General features: G+C 41.3%; 1 protein-coding gene across 1 annotated transcript in view; it reads left to right on the top strand.

Annotated features, from left to right (window-relative positions):
• Positions 1 to 4,647: 4,647 nt before the first annotated feature.
• The window catches only part of PARM1 (prostate androgen-regulated mucin-like protein 1), a 96,477-nt gene continuing 75,646 nt past the window's right edge, over positions 4,648 to 25,478 (top strand). Inside the window, exon 1 of the mRNA XM_032457984.1 lies at positions 4,648 to 4,962. Within this exon, the coding sequence (XP_032313875.1) occupies positions 4,920 to 4,962 (43 nt within the window). The 5' untranslated portion in view covers positions 4,648 to 4,919. The remainder of the gene's footprint in view (positions 4,963 to 25,478) is intronic.

Here is a 25,478-nt window from a genome sequence, read left to right as displayed (position 1 = left end):
CATCATCATAGCCATTCCTGCCAAATATAATAGGAAACATTTATTAAGACTCTGCTCTGTCTAGGGTCTGTTCTAAATGTTCTCCATGCATTTAATCCTTACAATAATCCTTTGAAGTAGAGTGTCATTATTATTACCATCTTCTTCATTTCATAGAAAGAGAAACTGAGAGTTAGAGAGGTTAATGAGGGTTAGAGAACATGCAGTTAGCAAGTCTTAGGTTTCCAACTACCCCACTGTCAGTTAAGAAAGTCCCACCAGCATTTGCTCTGTACTTTTATAGAACACATCCATGAGGCAAGAGACTGAGCCCAGTGCTCTGTAGCTGCACTGATCATTACAATAGCTGCTGGCCATGTTTGGTTATTGAGTATTCATAATGTGCTTAGTCTGAATTGAGACATTATATAAGTATAGAATCAACCCTGGATTTTGAAGGCTTAGAATAAGATAAAGAATGTAAAATATCCTATGAATATTTTGCTGTTCATTACATGTTGAAATGATAAATGTTTTAGGTATATCAAGTTAAACAAAGCACAGCATTAAAATTAATTTCTCCTGTTTCTTTCTCCATTTCTAAAAATATGACTTCTGGAGTTTTAGACTTGTTTAAATAAGAACTTTTATTAAGTTCATCACCTCCAAGAGGCCAGTTTCTTCCTTCCTGAAATCTTTTAAGGGCTTCCTCCTTAATTAAAATAAAAATTAGTGACATGTGGTTTAGTGTCCTCAAAGAGCTCACACAGCTTCAAACAAGTTTATTTAAATCAGGGAAACAATCATGTTTCATCATGCCCTTGTAAAACTGCCTTTGTTCATGCAAATATTTCTTGGCAAAGTTCCAAATTTACTCTTTTTCCCATATTACATAGTTGCCTTTAATCTTTTTTACCATTAATATTTAAAAAAAAATTTAAAAAGGAAATTAGAGTTAAGAAGGGAGACCCAAAGAGATGTGAGGAAGCAAATAGCAGAACTCAGGGAGACATTTTTGCAGTGCAGCTTGGGAAGAGAAATGAAAACAAGGCAAAATATATCAGGATCTTGAGGCTGCTGCATTCTTGCCCTTGGGAAAGAGGGAGGTGGGGAAGGAGCTGTCAGAGACAGTTTAGAACTTTCCCCTGCAGCTCAGATGTAACGGGAGTAGAAGTACCCAGGGGCAGAGTCCAAATCACATAACCGTGTGTGTGAAGAAATAACTGCGGCAGGCATTAACATTTCTCCTTGTACTTTAGATTTCAAAATAATTTTTAAATGTACGTCAAAGATTTTCCTCTAATAATAGCTAACATTTATGGGCACTTAGAATACGCCGAGGCTTTCATGTATGTAATCCATCTAACCTTCCCAATGATGCCAGGAGGAAACTGAGGCATAGAGGTGCCAAGTAATTAGTCAGTTAGTCATTAGTCCATGATGGAGAGAGAATGAGAGTCCAGCCTTCAGGGACCATGGAATAGACATCAGAATTCAGCCTTTAACCACTGAATGTACTGCTTCACCCAGGGCTCTCAACTGAGTTATTCTGTCTCTTCTAGGCCATGATGAATCAGAGTCCAGAGCTAACACTTCCATATTATCTAACATATATTATCTGACTTTATAAGTTATAATTAATTCAGTTTTTCAAAAACTAAGTCAACCAAGGGCAATTTTTAAACAATGTCGAAAGTCTATAACCCTAGAAATTCATTTTAACAGTGATCAGAAAAGAGTGGAAGTCAGTAAAAGGCAGATTTAACTTAGATTTTATCCCAGTGGAGCATTGTGAAAGAACTAAGAATTCTGTGAAGAAACTGGCTTTTGCTATAAGACACTAAGGGTCTTAACGGTTTGCTTAAGGGTTACATGCAAATTTCATCCCTGACCCCACTGAGGAGTGCGAGTTCCCCTGCTATATCTTATCACCTTTCGGTTTCCTTCATATTTAAACTTTCGTTAAGTGTCTCTCAGTTTCTTTATTTGTAAAATTGAGATAAACGTATAGAGTGTAAAGTTTAAACAGATTACACAAAATGCTTGAAATACTTCCTAACATATAATAGAAGCTCAATAAATGTTAGTAGGTATTATTATTATAACATTTAACATAATAAAGTATTGCGTATATTTTTAACTCTTTTTATTCAATTTATTTCAACAAGCAGCAACGACAAAAATTTACTCATTTCTCCCTTCCCCCACCACTTTAACATAATAAATTATTGCATATTCTTCTGTGATCGTTCAAAGTTTGACTCCTCACTACTAGAATATTAACTTCCTGATGGCAGCAGAATGAACCACTGTGGCATACGTCACAGTGACAAAGAATGTGCCTTCTTGCTTTTCTGAAGTTCAGCATAGCCTTTGACTTGCTTTCACCAATAAAATATGAGCAAAATTGTCACTTCCAGGTGGAAGACTTAAATGCTGCACTTAACTCTCCTCCTCTGTCTCCCCCCATCTCAGTGAGTGTAGAAGCAGGTTTCGATATGGAATATAACACTAAGTCCTGATGTATAGGAAATCTACTCTGGGGAGTAACCTGGATCCACAGAAGATGATGATGAGTAATAAATAGACCATTATTGCTTAAGCCTCTGAGACTTTGGGGTGGTTTATTACAGCAGCATAACCCACCTACTTTGACTATCACAACCCCTTTTATTTCCACAGCCTAGCATAAGGTCTGGTACCTGGTAAGTGATTAATTATGTTTTCCCTCATTAATAAATCAAAAGTTTTCATCATTAATAAAAATGAATTATTTTAGTTAAAGAAATTCTTTTCAGTTCTATTCTGTGTACAATTAAAAGCTTTGGAAATGTTAACTGATTCATATGTGGGCCTCACCATTCTTTAGCTACCAAACCATCATGATAGATATCAAAGACAGTCACACCTGCTTTGCACTAGTGAGGGACATCAGTAAAGTTTTGTTGAATTTCAATTGAATAACTTTTTCTGTGAAGTGGAAAACTTTTATTTATGTCATAGAGTTACTTACTTAAAATGCCCTAATCTAATAGCATTAGTACCTTCTAGAACATGCCTGCAAAATTCCATCTGTGTGTGGTCCCTGCTCCTCCCCATCCCCACGCCCCACCCAGAGGCAGAAATTCTTCATAATCACATAGAATACACTAGAACTAGGAAGGACCTGAAGGTCAAAAGCATTAAGAGAACTTGTTTAATAAATTGAATTTGCAGTTTTTCTGGCCAGGGAGGAGGAAAGGGGGATGGGCATTTGCTAATAGTGTCTTCTACTTCTCATTTCAATGAGAATCAATAACACATTTACCAAGACAAAAGGAAAACTATGAGCTCAGTTGAATCTGGTTGTGAAAGAATGATAAGCTCTGCAAGTGGTAGCAGTGGGGTCAGGCAGAGGAACTGATGTCATCACAGAGAAAGTCATGAGACCCAAAAGATGGAGAAGATAAAACACGAGACTCTGGCTGGTATATGAGAAAGAAGTCACAGAAGAAGAAAGGTGTTCTCCAGCTTTGAATGCACCTGAGCAAATCAGTTCTTTAGGAAGACTCCTTAATTCCTGTGGCACCCCAGCTCTAGTGACTAGGGGACTACCAGGCTCGTAATAACATAGATATTGGGACATGATCTGGTGTCTGGCCCGATAGAGGTGTGGAAGTAAGCAAGTCTAAAGTGATGGGGAGGATTAAGTGAAAGTCAGCTTTGATCTGTGTGAACACACAGAGCTTTGAAGAGGGAGTATAGTACAGGGATGACCCATGGTCCCTAGGCAGGCATCTTACCTCTACCATTATCTAGTAATGGTTGAGCTTGAGCAAGTACTCAGATCTCTTGATGCTTTCATTTTCTCTCCTGACAATGAAACTATAACCGTGCCCCCTTCAAATGATTGTTCTGATAACCTGATTTGGTTAACACCTGCATAACACAGTTATCCAACACACAGCAATTCTCAGCCTTTGCTATTATGCCCTTCAATTCTGGGATCCAGCTATGTGATCTTGAGCACATTACTTATCTTCTCTTTGCCTTAGTTTTCTCATCTGTAAAATGGAATAATAATTCTTATGTCATAGGGTCGTTAGAAGACATCACCATACAACACCAAGTAGGGTGCCTGGTTCATAATTATCCTATGATCACTGTTACCTGACATCAGTACTATTTCTTCAAGTAAGAAGCTGAATGTGATAGCAGACATCCAGGCTCAGGCACCAGGAAATGGAGTGGGGTTGAGTATGTGTGAGGTTTTAATGTACACGTAGGAACATTTGGAGAAATGAAGGAAAAGGAAACCGTTCTAATACTTGGAAAGAAATGTGTATGTTCTCTTACAGTGGTGGAGTCTTGGTTCTTCGAGGCGACACCTAAGATGGCATATTGTTGTCATCACCTAAGATGACACGTGTTTAAAGGATAATAATTCATGTAAGAAAAACGGACATAAATTCCTGGGAGCAGAGATCTTCTGGCACTTCTTTGCATCCCCTTAGCCGCCCGCACAGTGCTAGCGGCCCCAAACATTTGCCGAACCCCGTCAAAACGTGGGTCTCGAGCCCTGAGTGTCCAGTAGAGGCCGCCCTGGGCCGGGACTCCCGGGACCCGAGCGCTGGGAGAGGAAAGGCCAGGGGTGGCCTTGTCATCGCCGAGGGGCCCGGGTGGGAGGGGTTTGGCGGCTGCCGGCGCGGCGGCGGAGGCGGCCCTGGGCTCGGGCGTCGGGGATGGAGCAGAAGCGCGCCGGGCGCCGGAGGACAAGCAGCTGACGGAGCCGCGCGGCGCTCGCCTCGCTTCCCCTCGCGCCACCCGAGCAGCCCGGGCCGCCCGCCTCCCATCGCAGCCAGCCGGGCAGAAGAGGAGCCACCCGTTCCCGGTGCGCTCGGTCAGTCCCGGCAAACTGTCCCAACGCCCGCGCCGGGCTCGGCACCAAGCACCAAGGTACCATGGTCTGCAAGACTCTCTTCGCTCTCTGCATCTTCACGGCAGGTATTTCGGGGCACCGTCCTGCCGGAGGGGCCGGGCGCTGTATGGGCCCTGCGGCCAGTGCTGGGGAAGGGGCTGAAGCGGGGAGGCCGGGAAGTAAGTCGCCGCGCAGGTGGTGGGAGTGGTGTGAGCCTCCGGGGTTGCGCAAAGGGATGTGCGCACTTGGATTTGGGGTGATGTGCGCCTTTGGAGATCATGGGCAGAGCCGGACCGAACGGATGACAGGGTTCTTCCTGCCGCAGCCCCCGTCCGCACAAACTCCGGGCTTTATGGAACAGGTGGCTGCGCGACACGTTCGAACCCCAGGTGGGCGACACTGACTGCGACTCGAGGCTTCTCGGGTCTTGGAGCACACCTCCCAGAGTTGGGTCTAAGCATCAGACTTCTTGACGAGGTTGGGCCCAGGGAGGGATGAGACAGAGAGAGGAGCAGAGGGGATCGCATCTGGGAAATCTTTAAGCGTGGCTGCGTGTTCCGCGGGGCTGATATGCGTTCCCAGAGACTTGGTGGTCTCTGTCTCTGGCGTCCCTGTCTAGTATGCTTGCCGATGATGCGGCCTTAACAGTCCCACTGAAGCTGCTCCGACTCTGTTCAAACTTGCGATCATCGCTGGGGGGTTGCAATTCTACCCTGTGGCCCAGAGGCTACGCAAAGTGCGTGCCCTGACAGGCACTGCTAACTTGGCTAAAGCTAGCATCCTCCAGGTTCCACCCACTCCCCTTACCTACTCATACTCCGGGGACGGCTTCCCCACGCGCTCACCGCGGATGCCTGGACCACGGACCGCGGCGGCCTCTAGCAGGGGGCTGGGAAGAAAGCAGCCGGAGGACTGGGCTCTGCTTGCGGGGCGCCAGGAGAGATGCAGAGGAGCGCTTTGAGACTGGAGTTAAGGTGCTTAGTTTTTCAAAAAAAAAAAAAAAAAAAAATGCAGCCTAACAAGGGACAAGTGACTACAAATGAGGCACCGGTGTAAAAGCAGCCCGATTGCGCAGACACTGGCATGTTTAGATAAGAATGTTTCAAAGCCGCACACAAGCCATGTAACTTATGCTTCTAGTCAATGTATGTATTTTTTTCCTTCTGATTTGCTTGGGTTCCTATAATTGTGGACACAAGTCGTTACTGATCCCTTGAAAAGAAACTAGAGGTTTCCCGGCAACTCACAAAGGATAATGTAGTTTCGAGGGAAAGTTTCCCAACTTGAGGCTATAGAGAGCCTTTTTCCTGTACTTGCTGAAGGCCAGAGAAATCTTCCTTTTTTCTTTGGTGTCTGAGCAGTTTGCAGGCGCGTCTGCAAACGGTTCCCAGAAAGGTCTTGTCTCTGATGGCTTTGGCTGAGCAGCCTTGGGCCAGGCTGGGAGCCCCTGGATCCAGGCGAGTGTGGCAGACCAGAGACCGAGGATTGCCCAGAGAGGTTTATGAAAAGACATGAAAGGTGCCTTACTTTCTCCTCCCTAAAAATCCTTTCATGAGGCTCAAGGCTCAGAAAAACCTTCAGTGAATGAGTCGAACTGGTAGGTAGATTTGTTGGCTAATTTTATTAAGTGGCTAATTTCATTTAGTTGGCTAATATTTATTTAATTATTTATAAAAATTTTTTAACAACTCTGGCAGTTGGCAAAACCAGGATTAACCCTACGAGGCAGTGTAATGTAGCATTTCCCCCTCTAAGGAATGCAAGATTTTTTTTTCTTCTTGGCCAGCTTTAGAGTTTAGCTCAGCTATTTCCGTGGCAGGAATCTTGATCTTGTTCGAGTCCAGAGTGAGCAGGCTGGGAGCTCCAGGAGCTACTGGCTGAACAGCCTCACTCTCATCTCTGCACATGTGTGTCAAGGTCAGAGCCAAGAATATCACAGCCTTCTAGTTCTGGGGCTTCCCTGACACCAGAAGACATATTTATGTTTCTGAGTACATCTTCCAAACAGAGAAGGAAGAAGCTTCATCCTTTTCTCTGAGTTTATGCCTCTGAAGGAATCTCTTTGGGGGTCAGTTTGATGTTAGAGGAATTTACACTAAGTTATCAGGAAAATAATATTAAAACAGACATAAATATATTAGGAGGTTCATTACATCCTAAAGTATGGTGTTTTCAGAAATAAAATATGACTTTTCTAGAAAAAATTGGTAAAGAAGAGAGGTGTGAGGGTTCTTGGAGTGAAAGTGACATGCGTGTTTCACTGGAACTCCTGAAACTCTCTTGGCAAAGTCTTTTTCTTTTTTACCTTTCCAGATTTAGAGGCTACAGGAAATTTTCTGTAAAACTCCTAAGGTGATACTTTCTTGAGCCAGGAATGGGGACTTTGCAGGGGACTTTTTATTTTTAGCTTAATAAATCTACTCAATACATATACATGGCATTTCCTTCAGCTTCTATAATAGACACTTGTACATATGTGTGCACTGTCAACAATACAGCAAAAGTAAATCTCTACACATCTTCACTTGTATTTGAAAAAGAAGGAAGAGAGCCACCTTGAATTGTCTTCAATTCTCTCAAAGTCTATTGTGGCAGAAAAGAAGAGTGGCAATTTTACAAACCATCCCCAAACACCTCGAAGGCCAGTCCTCTAGGCATACAGGAAGGGCTGCCTCTACATTAAAATACAAGCCGGAACCTCCAAGGTTTGGCAGCAGAACCAAGAAGGGAGGGAGGATGGCAGACAAATGAAAGTTTCCATCTTCATCCCACTCCCTCTCCTCTCTGGATTCGATTCCTTCATCCCCGCCACCATCATTGCTGCCCTCCAGTGCTCTGTGGCCCACTGTGTTTAAAAATTCCCTCAACTGAGATATCTGAGATATACTGGAACCTTCCAAAAGCCTTTTCCAAACATTCAAGGAGTTCAAAGGGGAAATAGCATAAGTAAGAGAGGCACAAACTCCTTGACTCGTTTTTTCCTGCCCCGATTCTGCCCTGTCTGCCCCTGGTCTCCCCACCCCCATACCCCAGGAGAGTGCTGCATTCCACCCCACAACCCAGGCTGACTTCTTGGCCGCTTGGTGATCAAGATCAGCAGAGCTGGATTCCAGTCTGCTACCCAGCTAGAGAGCCTATTTGTGTCCTGGGCCTGTCAGATAGCTCTTCTCCCAGGTGACTAACACCTAGAATGTCCTTATCCTGGAAGGAAGACCCCACCTACACATTTACAGCTATTAGTCCTAATATATGTCAGGGCCTTTTCATAAGCATACCAAGTCTTATCATAAATCTTATCATAAAAATACTAAAAATAAACCCAAAGTGGACACACATTTACAGGAACAGCAAAGTTGTCTATGGTTGGCTGAGAGTGGAGGTAAAGGGTTGCTTGCATCCCTTTAGCCTGGTTACCTTCTGTTCCCCTGAAGTGTGTTCACAGAGTGACACCTCCTTTGGATGAAATCTGACCTGAGAAGGTGGAAACTCCCTATGGTTATCAGATACATTTACTGAGGCCGTGTTGCAAAGTGGTAAGCATGCAGATTCAGCAGCTAGATTGCCTCAGTACAAAGCTGTTTTACCACCTTCTAATTGTGTAATTTTTGGCGCATGATCTAGCCACTGTTGAGTTTTCTTATCTATGAAATTGGAGGAATAAAACTTCATAAGATTGTTGAAAGTGTTAAATGACTGAATATACCTTATGCCTGGATTATAATTATATGTTAATCCTCAATAAGGATTAGCGATTGTGGTTGCTATTATTCTCATTAATAAAGTTCACTATATTCGGCATCTATTAGGTCATCCTCTCCAAAAGCGAAGTTTATGTGTTTGTGCTTGGACTATGTAAATCAAAGATCTCAACTAATACTCCAGCATGGTGCCAGCTGTTCTGGCAAACCCTCTTGTGCAAATTAAGAAAATATTCAGCTGAGCCTACTAAATGCCTAATTTGAAAAGGTTAATAATGTGCCAGCTCAGATTTAGCACAAAAGTCCAAAAAAAAAATTGTTCAGTAACAAACAGCAGTAGAGTCTCAGCAAAGATGTTATTCCTTCCACAAATTCTTTTACAATCTGGTATGTTTCAAAAGCCCAACTCAGCTAAACCTTGAGGTCAGGTTCCCAGAGCCACACATTTTGGATAATTCTGATCAAATAACTTAGAAAAAGCCAGCTCATGGTGTATGAATGATCCAGACTGGTCTCTCCAGAATCCAAAACCATCCATAACGGCCAGATCTCTAATGTAACTTGACCATTTGGGCCTGGTCTAGTCATGCTTTAATTGTGCTTGTGTTTTTATAAGAAAAATAGTGGCCAAATATTTATAGTTGGAGCAGATTTTCTTAAATGATCATTTTCCCAGGGGTGGGGGTGGTGGGTACAGAATCCCCTGGAAACAATGAAGAGGAAGATTTTAAAAATATTTTCAAAAGGTATTGGCTATTTTAACATCCCAATGGAAGGAATCCTGCCACAACATTTACAGTAGTTTCCTTCCTTTTGGAAGCATCTATCACTGAAATCAGACGTGTTAGTTTAGGAATCAAATATAGTCGTTCCTTGGTATCCAGAACCTTCCCCCCATACCAAAATCCTCAGACGCTCAAGTCCCTTACATAAAATGTCATCGTATCGGCATATAACCTATGCACATCCTCCTGTATACTTTAAGTCATCTCTAGGTTGCTTATACCTAAACCAATGCAAATGCCATGACAATAGTTGCTGACACGGAGCAAATTCAAGTTTTGCTTTTCGGAAACTTCTTGATTTTTTTCTCCAATATTTTCGATACGATGTTGTTTGAATTCACAAATGCAGAACCCACAGATATGGAGGATTGACTGTATTTGCTTTGCTAACAAGATATTGGATGAAATAGTTGCCTGGAAAAATTAATGTTTCATTTAGAAGACAGCAGTGGTTCTGAAAAGAGGTGGGCAAATTAGTGAGTACCTGCCTCATGCAGTGATTGTTTTTTACGTGGCAATGCAGGGCTAATAGGTTATCATCCAGTTAATGAATGTGCAAGTGGGGTGACTATAAAATAAGACTGATTCGTGTATATGGTTCATGGCATTGCATTCTGTAGTCACAGCTTAAATTATTTAAGTGATGGGAATTGATGCAACATCAGATTTTCTGATGTGTAGATCTTTAAATATTCTTCATAATCCTTTACCCCAGTGTAACCCACTTCTTTTACCTGTTTTAATGTCATTTAGAACCCTTGAGACTTTTGCCATTTTGTAAGTAATAGAAACCATTACAACCAAATAGACAATTATGTAATTGTTTTCATCTGTGTTTTTCATTGGTACAAGGGGGTATAATGTTAAATGAAAATAAGCTATTTTAATTTTCCTTTGGCTAGTGTTACCAGATTTAGCAATTAAAAATACAGGCTGCCCAGTCCAATTTGAATTTCAAAATAAATAGTGAATTCTGAGTATAACCCACATAGTGCTTGGGACACACTTAAACTAAATAAGTCTTCATTGTTTATCTTGAATTCAAATGGAATTGGACATCCTGTATTTTCTCTAGCAGCCCTACCTTTGGCCTTTCATCTGTGGTTCATCCATGATGTGTGTTTGACATAGGATTGACTTTATTTTGAACCCTGCCTCACCCGGCTTCAGCCGCCCTGCACCATTTCATTCATCACAATCTGTTCACGGGAAGATGTGGAGAGCTCTGTCCCCAGCAGCAAATACAATGTTAGGATTCAGAGGCAGCTCTCCAATGAAACATTTCGAATTGGACTGCATATCTGTTCACTGCGCACTGCTCTTTGTGTCTGAACAAGTGGGATTTCTGTAGCCTCCCTGATGCTGCATTACTTTACCCTCTTGTGACCCTTCTTTAAAAAAAAAAACAAAAACAAAAAACCAAAAAAACAACCCAGTATACTATATGAAATGGTAGCAATGTTCTTGCATAGGAGCTGGGACTCAAAGCCTTGCCAGCTGGATAGCTGGCAGCTGATTTAAAAAAAAAAGTTATAAGATAGCTTTGGATTTCAATGCTGTCTTCTGTGCCAGGATCTCAACACATCTCACAAATATTAATTATATAAGGTTTACATAATTCCTGCAGGATAGGTCTATTGGTATCACTTGAAAGCTGTGCTTCTACGAGCCTGAAGCAGCATCTTTGAATTTCAAGGCAGATTGGAAAAAAAATTCTTTAAGCAATTGGACTGTGGTGGAAATTTGCACCTTTATACCTAAGGCAAAATCTGTGAATAGGTAACTGTTAGGTGTGGAAAAAAATTGTGAAAAGTTTCCAGGTGTGATATTTAGAACACATGGCTCTTCAATACAAAATAAGATGAATGACAGAATACAACTTCGATGATAATATCTTTCACTTACAGTCCAAATTCTGGCACCTGATTTTCTTTTCCATCAAGTAGGAAAGGACACAGGAACTTTAGTGCCGGATTGCACATGAATAGTGTTGAAGGAGTGAAAGTTTTGTTTGTTTGATGTTTTGGGTTTTTGGCCATAGTTTTAAAGCTATCATTCAGGGTCCAACTTTCTAGTTGCTGAAAATCATGAGTCATCTTTGAGTCTCTTTTCCTCTCAACACCCCTCCTCCAATCCTTCAAGAAAATATGTTCGCCTGACTTTCAAAATGTATACGGAAGTCAGACACTTTTTGCCACCTCCATCACTGTCACTGAGGTGGGAGCCACCATTCTCTTCCTCCTGGAGTACTCCAGGGGCCTCCTCTCAGGTCTACCAGCTTTTAGCCTTTCCCACCTAAGATCTGGTCTCTACAGAGCAGCAGTCGGTCCAGTGGAAATGCATCAGATGAAGCCACTGCTCTGTTCACAGCTCTGCAATGGCTTCCTGTTGCACTCTGAGTAGAATCCCAGCCCAGGCCTTAAAGTGACCATCAAGACCTGCATGAGCTGTTCCGCCTTCATCCTTGGACCTGGGCTTCCACCTCTCCTCCGCTTGCCCTGCACCAGCCACACTGGTTTCCTTATCACGTGCCATGGCTCGGTCCTGTTTCTGGAACACACCTTCTCTGAAATCCACGTGGTTAATTCCCTCACCTCCCTAAAACCTTTGCTCAGACATCGTCTTCTCATTGAGGCTGACCTTGACCAACATTTTTAAATTGCTGTCTGTTCCATCTGCCAACACCATAGTCCCAAGGGCCCCTTGTCTCCCTCTTGCCTCTGCTTTTTTGTTAATGTGTACCTCCTCTATCCCTTACCTCCTCCACCTTCAGATTTTGTCTCTTTTGTTTTCTCTGGTGCCCCCAGTGCTAAATGACAGTTAGGGGGTACTCAAAATATATTTGTTGAACTGAATGATTAAAATACATTTTTTGAGAACTGGCAAAATAAAGACAATTTAAATTTTGCCTTGGAGCCCCCCAAAATGAGACATTGGCAAACTTGCTTATTATCAATTGCTTGTGTCTAGTGTTTCCAAATAGCTTTTTCTTTAAAAACAAAACAAAAAAAAATGAGTCAGGCTTTTCGTTTTCATTGAAGTTTACAAAAGCTAAACTTTAAAATCAGCTCTTTTTTTATTTTAGCTATGCTCATACAAAACACTTCTTTTTAAAATGTAAGCACTTTTTTTGGCCATGGGTATCACTTTAAAATGGCTAAAACTTTTAAAACTCTCTGGCCAGTTAAGAAAATATCACCTTTGAGCTCAGCTGGAGAAGATAAAGATACTTTTACTCTTTGACCACTTTTGAGAATTTTCTGAATAACTAAAAATAGCCTGATGATGAAAAGTGGTTTGAATCTAAAGGAAGCACAACTGACAATTTCACAGTAATGTTTGAGACTGAGTGTGCTGAGTGTGGAGGGTGTAAGTTAGTCACAAATAAGCTAGAACAGACTGGGAGTGCTCGTGGCCTTACAGACTCTGCGTTCTGCCTTCATCGGTGACTCTGAAATATGAATTGTGTTTTAGTTCAAGCAATAGATAGAAGTGAAGTCCTCACGAAAATCAAACCTGTCTCCTGTGAGCACTTGTTCCCCACCTTGCAGGGCTGGCACTCCTTGATGTGGCTGGTGTTAAAGTCACCCAGGTTGATATACCCTCTAGCATCATCATCCAACAAGACTTATGGTACTTTTTGACTTAAATAAAAACATCTACTTATTTAGTAATGGCCAAAAAGAACAGGAGCTTAAAAAAAGAACAACATACTGGTCTTGAAGAGTAAGGAATAATAGCAAAATTTAAGATTATGTCAACTTGTGGCCAATAGGCACATGAAAAGATGCTCAATGTCACTAATTATCAGAGAAATGCAAATCAAAATTACAGTGAAGTATCACATCACACCAGTCAGAATGGCCATTATTAAAAAGTCACAACTGGAATGCTGGAGAGGGTGTGGAGAAAAGGAAACCCTCCTACACTGTTCATGGGAATGTAATTCAATGCACCATTATGGAAAACAGTATGGAGATTCCTTAAAAAAAAACTAAAAATAAACATACTAATATGATCCAGCAATCCCACTCTTGGGCATATATCTGGAGGAAATTCTACTTTAGAAAGATACAAGTACCCCCTCAATGTTCACTGCAGCACACTATTTACAATAGCCAAGACATAGAAGCAACCTAAACGTACATCAACAGATGACTAGATAAAGAAGTTGTGGTATACATATACAATGGAGTACTACTCAGCCATAAAAAAGAATGAAATAATGCCATTTGCAGCAATAGAGATGGACCTAGAGGTTATCACCCCATATCATAGGGATCATCGTAAGTGAACTAAGTTAGACAGGGAAAGACAAATATCATACGATATTGCTTATATGTGGAATCCTAAAAAAAGAAAAGACACAGATGAACTTATTTACAAAACAGAAACAGACTCACAGACATAGAAAACAAAACTTATGATTACCAGGGAGAAAGGGAGCAGGGATAAATTAGGAGTTCGGGATTGGCAGATATTAACTACTATCTATAAAATAGATAAACGACAAGGTCCTACTGTACAGCACAGGGAACTATAATCAATATCTTGTAACAACCTATAATGATAAGAATATATGTATGTATAACTGGGTCACTGTGTTGTACACAAGAAACTAACACAACATTGTAAATCAACTATATTTCATTTATAAAAAAAGATTATATCCACTTAAAGAGCAACCTACAAACAAACCAAAGAAGGGAAAAGATCACTTTGTATTAAAAACATGTTCCTTGCTTGTTCTGTGGGGTCACTTATCTGTTCTTGAGGTGGGAAGGGGCTCTGCCATCTTGAGGGACAGCAGCAGGGACTGTGCACAGAGAGAGGGTGCAGGGAGAGAAGCCTGCCCTCCCCTCATGCTGGAGGACCGACGACGGGGAACTGCGTCTGGGTTTGTGGGAGTGACACAGGAGGGCAGGCGACCACACCCCACCTCTCCTCCACCAGAGAGCCCATGTTCCCCAAGTAAAGCCATTTGCAGCAACATGGATGAACCTGGAGAATGTCCTTCTAAGTAAAATAAGCCAGAAAGAGAAAGAAAAATACCATATGATATCACTTATATGTTGAATATAAAGAAAAAGTTTTTTTAAAGACAAACAAACTTATTTATAAAACAGAAACAGACTCACAGACATAGAAAACAAATTTATGGTTACCAGTGGGGGAAGGGGGGTGAGATGGGATAAATTGGGAGTTCGAGATTTGCAGGTACTAATATATATAAAATAGATCAACAACAAGTTCATACTGTATAGCACAGGGAACCATATTCAATATCTTGTCGTAACCTATGGTGAAGAAAAATATGAGAATTAATGTATGTGTGTTACTTTGTGACTGAAACAATGTGCTGTACACCAGAAATCGACACAACATTGTAAACTGACTGTACTTCCATATAAATATATTTAAAAAATAAAGATAGAGTAATTAAAAAAAAAAAACAAAAACAGGGCCCCAGTTCTCACTGGAAAGAAAGGGAACACACTTTGACAAGAGAAGGCTGGTGACAGCCAAGTGTGGCTGCTGAAGGAGGGAAAAATTACCACACCACTGAGAACAGAGTTTCTGTCTGGAGAGTAATCAGAAAGAGGGGATATATGCTTTTTGAGATTCCAAAGTTTACAGCCAAGTTAAGGACTTTTTAAAACATGAATGCACTCTAAACAACGTAAATGTCTAACTATAAAGTGCTGGTCAGACCATAATAAACACTTCCATGTTTATTCAACTGGGCAATATTCAGTAATTGCTTAAAAGAATGAGGTGACTCTTACGTACTGTCACGTAGAAATGGTGACAATATATTGAATTAATATCTTGTAACTTTATATTTCACAGTATATTGAAAAAGCAAGCTAAGGAATAAAATGTACCTTGTAATAAAATATTTAAAACGTTCTGTGTGTGCCCGTGGGAAAAAGAGTTTAGAAGGATACAGTGGTTATTTCTGGCAAGTGAGTTTTGGGTCAGTTTCACTTTTTGTGCTCTTTTGTTTGTGGTTTGTGTTGTCTTCACAATTTAAAAAGTGAAGATATTATCAATATTTTAATCCCTCTTTATCAATCATTAATGTGGCTAGATGACTTTTTCTATCCTCAAAATCTTGATTCAAAAATCCTTCTGATGGAGCCCCCAAAAATAATCTTACAAAAGCAAATAATTTCAGAAAGGTTTACAGGATATTCCTGACTTAATGGGCAGGGAGGGCTCTGGGAAGGAATTGACTTAAAGTAATATTGTATTTTCTAAAGACAGAGTGCTGCATAAATCATTGATCAAGACAACTGTCTTGGAAAGTATTTTAAGAGGCTCTGAGCTAACTGATTAGCATTTAAGGTACTTTGTTATTTTTTAATACTTTCAGCGTTTGTCACTTATGGGAGCAATTTTAAGTGAAAACATTACTCTAAGCTTTTCTTCAGTGAAATCTGTCAACTTAGGTATCCAATAGGAAAAAGAGCTGTCAGAAGGCTATATGATGTGTTTTTCTTTTGGCAACATTAAATTTGTATATCATCTTTTCAATAAAATATTCAATAAAATGTGGTTTAGGTAAATGCTAGAGGATCCATTACTAATACTCATGGCATTATCAGAGAACAGAGCAAGTGTGAATTCAGAGAGGGCTGGAGCAGACAGGGCTGGAGGAGGGTTTGGTGTGATCTGGGCCAACCCCTTCATATTATAGAAAAGTCTAGACCTGTCGGGCAGCAGGGAAATTCACGTTGTTAATTTTTAGCAGTCCTAGGTATCACACTTTATATTATGTTCATGTCATTTGCAGCGTCATCTAATCCTCCCGACCACCCTGTGAGAGAAGCAGGCTATTCCTATTTTGTAGCTGAGGTTACGGGTTCTCAGAAGTTAAGCAATGAGATGCAGATCACACAGTTGGTAAGTGACAGAGCTAGGCTTTGAGCCCAGGTCTGTCATCTTCTACCTACCTTGGCCCCTCAGGCCTTGAACTGCCAAATCAGTTGCCAAATCCTCTTGTGTAAATTTACTCTGTAGAATCTCTCCCAACTCTGATCCTCTTCCCCATCCCCACAGCTACAGTCTTGGGTGAGAACCTCATGATCTCAGCCTAGACAGTTACAGAAACTCCTCTGTGGTCATTGTCAACCTTTCTCTTCTCATGGTCTCTTGCCACTCTTTTGGGACTCGTTCAGGCCAAATTGTCTTTTCACGTCCAAGGGAGGAAAAGCAGACCCAGATCTGCCTAAGAGTCATCCAGGTGTTCAGACTGTGGTTACTAAATTCCATTTCCAATGCAATGGATGAAGCCTCCTGGAGAAATGGCTAATTCCAAGTCTGGGTTAGGAAATGTATAAGATAAGCCTGGAAGATCCTGTACTGGATAGCAAGGATGCTGACAAAGACTACCAGGCTCCTGTCAGAAGCACTCAAAATCATTTAGTGAGGCTCCCATTGGCCTAAGATAGAACAGTTTGAACATAAGGACAAATGCCATGGACTGAATCACGTTGTTTAAGCTCATGAGTTCATAATGATATCAAACACAAAACAATGATAACCTGAAACTTCATTTATCTTCGTTGGAGAATGCTGATAAACTAACATGTTATTTTGAAAAGAAATAGATCAAAGAATTATTTTGATTTATTGATTGATCTTTTGCATTTATTTTATGAGGTGTACCCAAATATTAGATGATGACCAAATATTAGATGATGAGGTAACTGTCTCCATACAAGCATTCCAGCTAATAAATGAAGATGGCTTGGTAGAAGGAGATTATCACCACATCACCATGTGCCAGCGTGTAGAAGAGCATGGAGCCTGAGCCTCGAGGGGGTGGCCCATAGGAGAGATACGTGATGATAATGGAAAGTGGAGGCTGGGACACCCCCTGAGGAAGAGTTGCACAGTCAGAGGCATCATGAGTATGCTGAACACCAAAAGACCCCAGGGGGAGCACAGAAAAGAGAGGCCATCCAGTTAGCCTGCTTCACATGATCACCCACCAGCAAGTGACATTTGGAAAGGCAGGCACTGTAACTTACTTCCAGATAAACTTGCTCTCTTTGGGCAGCCACCCTTGCCTGTATGTCTTTATGAACTAAAAGTTCACTCTAGATAAATGAATCCAGTGAAGATTGTCTTTAAAGCATCCAGAGGGAGCAGAATTTAAAATGAAGTGTGCCTTCCTGGGCAGAAAGGGAAACCTTCTCCGATCTTCTAGCAGCAGCAGCAGAGGTTGCCAGTTAAGTGTCTGTCCCCCAACATTCCTCCCCCCAAACCGCTTTGAACTGCCTGCTCCCTTGAATGATGCCAACCTGTCTAGCTTGGGATAAATATAGAGTAGCTATTATCTTGGTTTCCTAGGGTGGCTAAAACAAATTACCACCAACTTGGATGGCTTAAAACAACAGGACTGTATTCTCTCACTGTTTGGAAGCTAGAAGTTTGAAATCAAGGTGGCAGCAGGGCCGTGTTCCCTTCAGAGCCTCCAGGGGAGGATCCTTCCTGGCATTTACCAGCTTCTGGTGTTCCTTGGCCTGCGAGAGTATTAATTCTGATCTCTGCCTCTGTCTTCACATGGCCCTCTTCCCTCTGAGTGCGTCTGGGTTCTGATTCCCTTCCTGTCAGGCCATCAGTCATCCAGCCTTACTGGATTAGAGCCCACCCTAGCCCAGTGTGCCCTCCTCTTAACTTGCTTACATCTGCCAAGATCAGGTTTCCAAGTAAGGCCACATTCGCAGGCACTCCACTGTTCTAGAGTGGTGTTAGGGCTTCGACCTATCTTTTTGGGGGGGCACAATTAAACTCATATCAGCTATATTATTTTCGCATCTAAGCCACATTCATGAAAGACCCGCCTCCGCTGATAAAAGAAGCCGTTAGTAACATAATCAATTACACATTACTTTTATCCAAGATGGCAGCTGCTGTCACCTCTCAAGTAGTTTTTTTACCTACTTGTTTACTTATTTCTTTTTTGCTCTTGAAAGTAGAGGGTTGGTTGAGACTATTTAAATCAGGTATTTCTCAACCAGCGTGCTGTGGGCATTTGGAGGGGGCCTAACATGTGGACAGCATCCCTAGGCTCTGACCACTAAAGAGCAGTAGTGCCTTACAGGCAATGTGACAAGCAAGATAAAAGAAAAACAGACAGAAAAAAAAAAAAAAAAAGAGGAAAGGAAGGAGGGAAGAAATGCCTTCACACATTTCTAAACTTACCAGACTCATTGAAAACCAACCACCTAAATTAATGAGATTTTTAATGGCCGTCCTTAGAGCCCCAAACAGAATGGGTTTTACTAAGCAATAGAAGTTCTGCTCACTTAGAACTTACTCAGCCAGTCTGCTAACTGCGAGGCCTCTGGGTGCTTCTGGAGCATTCTGATTTGGACGTGGCTAATAGCAGGTGTACTGTTTGGGAGGCACATGACAAATGTTAAGGGCACTGTTTCACTTCTTCTCTGCCATGGTGAATACTATATTGTTTGCATCATTGTGCCTGAGCCAGAGTCAGGAAGAGAAAAGAAAAAGCAGAAAGTCGCAGGAGATGAAAATAGCTTCTGCTGTTTTGGGATGTAGCTCCTTGCTCTAGGTACGATACCTTTCCTCCAGGTGCAGAGAGGGTATGATCTGCTCCCTAAAAGGTCTCTTCCTCAGTTCTAAGGTCTGCATCATTGATGTGGGCCACAGAGGGCCACAGAAATATTTCATGGAAAAAATATGAATTGTGACATTCTAGAACAGTGGATTTCTGTCTGCCTGCATGAAAAGTGTGTGTGTGTGCGTGTGCGTGTGTGTGATGTGTGTATATGTATGTTTGTGGGTAGGATGTGTGTTCTTCTCGTTTCTTACTTGCTTCCTTCTTAACTAAAATATTTAGAAGAATTTTTAAAGGTGAAGACCAAGTAGCATAAAAAGAATGTCTTTTTCTGGGAAAATTAATATTCAGTGGATTCATACATTTTCTGTAATGTCTAACATTCAACACTTCCTCCCCATAAAAAAGCAGGTTATTCTACACATTCAACAGACATTAACATATATACAACATGTCCTCTGATTAGTAACTAGGGTGCTAATAAGGTAGAACATGGACATTTATTTGGTTCTATATCTGCCTGTTCAGTGTTCTCTGGAATCATAGCTTTCCTTGTAAATCAGAGTGAAAAATCAACATTTGAAATTCTTCCCTTTGGAAAAAATATAATTTCATTTAACAGGAGATTTAATTAGTTAGATAGGTTTGATTATATAAGCAAGTGAAATATTCTAAGAAAAGTAAGAGGTCTACTGTCTAAAGCCTTTATTGATTTGGGTTATTCTTAAAGGAATAAAAAAAAAAATGTTTAAAGCCCCGACACTATAAACAAAACTCCTTGATGAGAGTTGAGTTCATGCTGAGATAAAAAGTTACAAAGCAAGAGAACAGCCTCATTATATTTTTTAAGTCCCAGGGAGAGCCATTGTTTTGCCAAAGCAATGTGGTGAGACAGCCTGGGACCCAAAATCAGTGCCCAGGAGACGAGGAGTAAAGAGCTTTAGAAGCTTTGAATTTTTTCTTTAAAACAATTAAGATTAAAGGAGTTAATCAGGAAATCTGAGGTTACATAAGGGGTGAGCAGGTCAGCCAGCTCATGTATCTGGTTAGAGACACACGCTTGGGATAACCAAACTTTTCCACGGCAGATTGTACTTTATGATAATTCTTCCAGAATGAAAGAAATGACAAGAGACATTAAAGTTTGAAAAGTGATCCCCACCGCCACTGACATCTGAGAACATCCTGGCCTCTCCAGAGACATCTGACAGGGGAAAGCAAATGAATCAGCTGGAGCTCAAACCCCGAAGGGCCTTGACAAGAGGAAGAAGGAAAGTGGGGCACGTCTGGTGAACAGCGTATCTCCCTTGGCAAGTCAAGCTGGTGGATCAGGAGGCTACCAACTCTACTGTAGTTGATCTGGCCACTTCGAAACCTCCTCTCCAAAGGTGGCTTGGCTTCTGCTTGAGACTACATGGCACTTGAGACAGAAACTAGGAGTAGATCTGAAATACATCCTCTGAAGCTTTAACATATTACCCACAATAAATTCTTCTTGAAATTAGTGGGAAGAGATCATCCACCATTTGAGTGAGAACCATCCAGGAAAAACCCACAGCCTTCTGAGATGGTGTGCAAAGGGACAGGAGCTCCAGGGAAAAGACTCAATTTTTCTTTGACGTAATCAGGATTAGGTTTCTAGGAGGGCACACACAACTTGTATTAGAGAGACAGGTTTATTGACATGGGCTGCTTGCTACTTCGTCAAGTCTCCATGAGCCAAAGTGACAGCATTTATCTTCTGCAGAGCTGTGCCAAACTGTATTCTGGTAAAGCCTGACAGACAGGAGCAGCTGGGAAAAGAAAAGGCACCTATGTTCTTTGCTGAGCAACGACTGCCAGATTTTTAACAACCCAAATTTGACCTTGTTTGACTCATAACATCCAACAAAAAAAAATGCTGCTGTGTTGAAATTACGCAGTGACCGATATGTTGACCACACCTTGCTGTAAGCTCAATAGTTGTACCTGCTCATTTTCGTTTCACTTGTGATGCTGATGGCCTTTTCCAGCATTGTGTTCAGAAAACACAATCAACCCTGCTGCACCTGCAGAAGAGCAATTTCTGCTGGTTGTGATGCCAGTGAATGAAAAACAGAAACCAAATCCCATCTGCCATGGGAAGGCTGGCCCTCATTACCCAGACGCCTAAATGTGTGAATTATATTGTTTACACATTTTCTCAGTTTTATTTTTATAAAAATGCACTTTTCTTAGCATCAGATTTAAGCAACACCTGACTTCTAGTTTTGATGAGGAGTCTGGCAGAATATGGGCCATTAACTCAAAACTGTGTGAATTCAGGAAACCTGATTAACAGTTAGGGGTCAAAATTTATCTAAGAATTTAGGTTTAAGCCCAAGTAGGTAAAGTTGGGATATAAAGCTTATCCTTCTATAAGCATTAGCAATTTGGCTTTAAGTGGGACATTGGGTTAATTCAATCTGTACTTTATATCCTTTATAAAGGATATAAAGCTTATCCTTCTATAAGCATTAGCAATTTGGCTTTAAGTGGGACATTGGGTTAATTCAATCTGTACTTTCTTGGTCCATGGCATCGTTTTCAAGGTATAAATTCAATTTATGGTATGGAAAATGGATGAGGTATGCATAAGCTGGTCTTTAACAGGGATGATGAATAAAATATTCTGGTAAATGAAATAGTCCAAATAACTGAGCTTTCTCTATATTCTAACATGGCATGTTGATTTTTAAATTGGAAACAAAAAACAACATGTTTAAAACCATGTCTAACATACGTGCTGTGGTCCCGGGTAACCTCCTTGCCTACACTTGTCATCTGTTAAATAAGAGGATTAAATGAGATGAGTTTTACTATCTGCCCTTTATAATCTGAAAAGAGATTCTTAACCCAAGATCTACCCAACTTAGGTGATCCATCACTCAGGGCCAGAAAGTCCAGGAAACATCGCAGCCAACGCGGATGATGTGCTTTTTTTTCCCTTGAGAGAAAAACCATAGATTGTATCTAGTTCTTGAACTCTGGGTTTTAATAAGTTTAAGAACATCAAACATTCACTTTCTGATTGATTTGATCCTTAAATGACTTGCTCTTTCCTTGAAATTCATAAAGCTCCTAGAGGTAGCCTGGTGCTTCAGGGAGTCCTTACTCTACAGCAGTGCTAGCTTAAGTTACTTGGGCTGTGGCTTCCAATGTGCAGGCTGCTCTTACATGCACTCATTGTGTGCGAGCTTGGGTCATTCACAAAGAAAGACAGTGACCTTTCAAGTTACAGATAAGGGAATGGCAGGGCAGGGTGTCAGGGAGCAGCAGAAGGGCTCAGAGTTGTGTCGCTAAGGTCACTGAGAGCCCTGGGAGTCAGCCATGGGTGTTTTGACTTCCTGGGCTGGTGTTTTTATCCATCACAGTCTGTTATGTAGAATGCCATAAAAGCAAGTTTAATACACACAGCTCAGTAGTCTGGAAGCCACTTACGTTAGCTTTCAAACTCTAGGACCCAAAAAAACTGATCCAAAATTAATTAGACTAGTGGCAAGTATGCATGTCGATTTAAAAATGGAAAATACTGCCCTGAGCAGACAGTTCTTCAGGCTCCTGCTCCTTAAATTCTAATAAAAACATTCAAATAGCACCTTGTGGTCACTACAGAGCTTGCAGGTGCAAAATGAGACTCAGTCCTCACAAGCTCTTGGCAGCCAGCCAGGACCCCCATTCTACAGACAAGAAAAATCAAGACTCATAGAAGTGAGGTTACACGTCCAAAGCCACAGAGAAAGGTACTGAGCCAAACTCAGTGCCAATCTCACAGCTCCCGCTTTGCGCCAGTTCGTTGTAGCACAGCTGTCTCTACAGTATTCTTAGGGCATTGGGGGTGGGGAAGGGGTGCACAGGCTGGGAAATATGTTGTCAGATGAGACTGTTTTCAGAGACTCATGCAGTGGAGAAGGAGCTGTATGCAAAATAAATTCCAAGGTAAGAGAAATAGTGCATTCCCTGGATTATGAATTTGAAGACTTTTTTCCTAAAACTTCAGAATCTTTCTCCTTACCAAGCCAAGGACAAATATATCTCTGACCAGCAAGAAAACTACGAAGACTGAGATCTTCCCCAGTTCTAAATGCAGCCTACACTTTTCCACAAGAACTTTTTTTTTTGTGGACTTGCTCTTTTTTTTTTTCTTTCAAGAAGTGTACAAAGCCTACTTCAAAGCAGGGAGACTACGAAAGAGATTTAGGACAAGGAAAGCTAAAAAGGCTATTATTTCTCCCTGTGTCTTACGGGCATTTTGCAAATTCCATAGGCACTGAAACCCAGTAATTATTCTATTGTCTTTTGCCAACGCTAAACCTCTTTCCTAAGTAGTTCTATGACATTAAGTGGCTGGAAAAGATATTTTTGTGATCAGGCTGTGCTGAAGGCACCTTATAATGCACTGGGAGATGCATGATTGATTTGTTTTGATTTTGACTTCTAAAAGATTTACATCTGGGCATAGATATATAAAACAACAGAGAGTGTTTTGCCCAGTACAAAGGTAAGAACGACTCAGATTCAGCTAGTTTGAGTCTATCACCACAGAGGTGGAGGAGCAGCTCAGACAAGTTTTCATTACTGATCTGCAGAGAACTTGGTTTGGGGCCCATGATCCTGCTTTTGAATTCCAACTCTGACATTTAGCAGACAAGCAGAGGGGAAGGGAAACTAACATTAAACCTAGTAAGATGTGGCCATCGTGTTTAGGTGCGTTGCAGGCATTTTCTTATCTGGCTCAAAAACAGCCCTGGAAGGTTGGTGCTGTTGGGCTCCGTTTCTGAATGAGGACACGGAGGCTTGAAGTGGTCCAACAATTCCTCCAAAGCCGCAGAGCTTCTGGCTCCCATATCGCTCCGCCATTGAATCCACGCTCTCTGTTTATTCATCACATCTCTTCTGGGCTTCCATGCCTCCGTCTGTAAGATGCGATCATTAAACATATCTTTGGGGGTTGTTGGATTATAAGAGATTTGTTTACCCAGGACAATCCTGACACATGAGAAGTCTTCAATAAACAGTATCTCTCTTCCTAACCTTTGTTCTAATAATATTTCTGACTTTGTTTGTAAGGTTGATTGATTAGGACTTTTTGTTGTTTGGATTTTTTTTTCTTTTTCTTTTTTGTTTTTTGGGTTTTTTTTTTTTTAGATTCGAACCTACCTCAGCCCTTTTTAAAATGTGGGAGGAAAAAAGGATGACTCTAAATAGTGATGCCTGTATGACTTTAAAGGACAGGGAAGGGAGGAATGACTTTATTCTCCCATGTCTGTCTGGAGTAAGGGTGGCAGGCAGTCGAGGGATTCTGCTCTGCTCCCAGGGAGAATGTGTGGGGTGACCATGTGTCTTTTTAACTGTGCACGAAGGTCCTTGTGAATAACTTTTACATCACTTTATAAAGCTGCTGCAGTCCTTTTGCTTTGGGGAGGGGATAAAACAAGACAACAGCCAAGCTGCACCCTGCTGGCCTGTAGTATTTCTGAATGGCCTCTGTCACCATAGGCAGGTGGCCCAGAGCACTGCCCAGGCCTGGCGCAGGGTAGAAAATGTGGACAGAACTTCACCAGAATTGGTAGGAAGTCATAGTATTTCCTCGCCTGTAAAAGACAGCCTGCTTGCAGAGAGACTTGGAAAGAATAACTTGTCCGCAAAATGATTATGGACGTATGTATTTAACTGTTCTCCCTGCCTGAAGACCCTGGAGCCCTCTGCTTGCAGATAATGAATGCATCTAAACTGCAAGTTCCAGGGAAAATGGAAAGCATCTCAATAGGATGGAGTGGAAGGAAAAGGTGGTGACTCAGTCTTAAAAAGATATTTTAACATTTTCATTTAGCAAACATTGACTCAGCACCTTGTTTAAACTGGGGGTACTGGGCACACTCTTCATCTTGAATGCACTAACCGTCTGGCGGGAGACCAGACTCGCAAAAGAGACTACAGTGCAGCCTGGTGAACTCCATGCTCGAGATGTAAATGTAGTGTAGTGGAAACCCCAAGCAGAAAGGGCAACTATTTTGCCTGATGAAGAAGTAATATTTGAGTTTTTTTTTTTAAATAAATAGGAAGTTGCCGAATAAAGGAAAGGAGGTAAGGGAGGGCATCTTAGACAAAGCATATGCAAAGGCTCAGTGTAATAGCCTAATTGCTACAATTCCAGCAATAGTAGAACTCAATAAATGTCAGTTCCTAATAACTGCATTCGTGGTAGCAATAGTTAATTTTACAATCAAATCAATAACTGAAAACATGAATAGTGTTTGTATTAGACTTCTCAAGTAACTTTTATAAAGAAAAACATGGCTATTCAATAAGACTTTCTGTGATGACGGAAACGTTCTCTTTCTGCACCAGCCAGTTTACTGCATTTGGCTGTTGAACATTTAAAACATGACCAGTGCAACTGAAAAACTGTAATTTTCATTGTATTTAATTTTATCAAATCTAAATGGCGACACATGACTAGAGGCTATAATATTAGACAATGGAGGTCTAGAGTTACGGAATCATAA

This window comes from Camelus ferus, chromosome 2 (assembly GCF_009834535.1).
Source record: "Camelus ferus isolate YT-003-E chromosome 2, BCGSAC_Cfer_1.0, whole genome shotgun sequence".
Classification (NCBI taxonomy): Eukaryota; Metazoa; Chordata; class Mammalia; order Artiodactyla; family Camelidae; genus Camelus; species Camelus ferus.
Note: the sequence above shows the minus strand (reverse complement) of the source record. Positions and strands in the feature narration are given on the sequence as shown.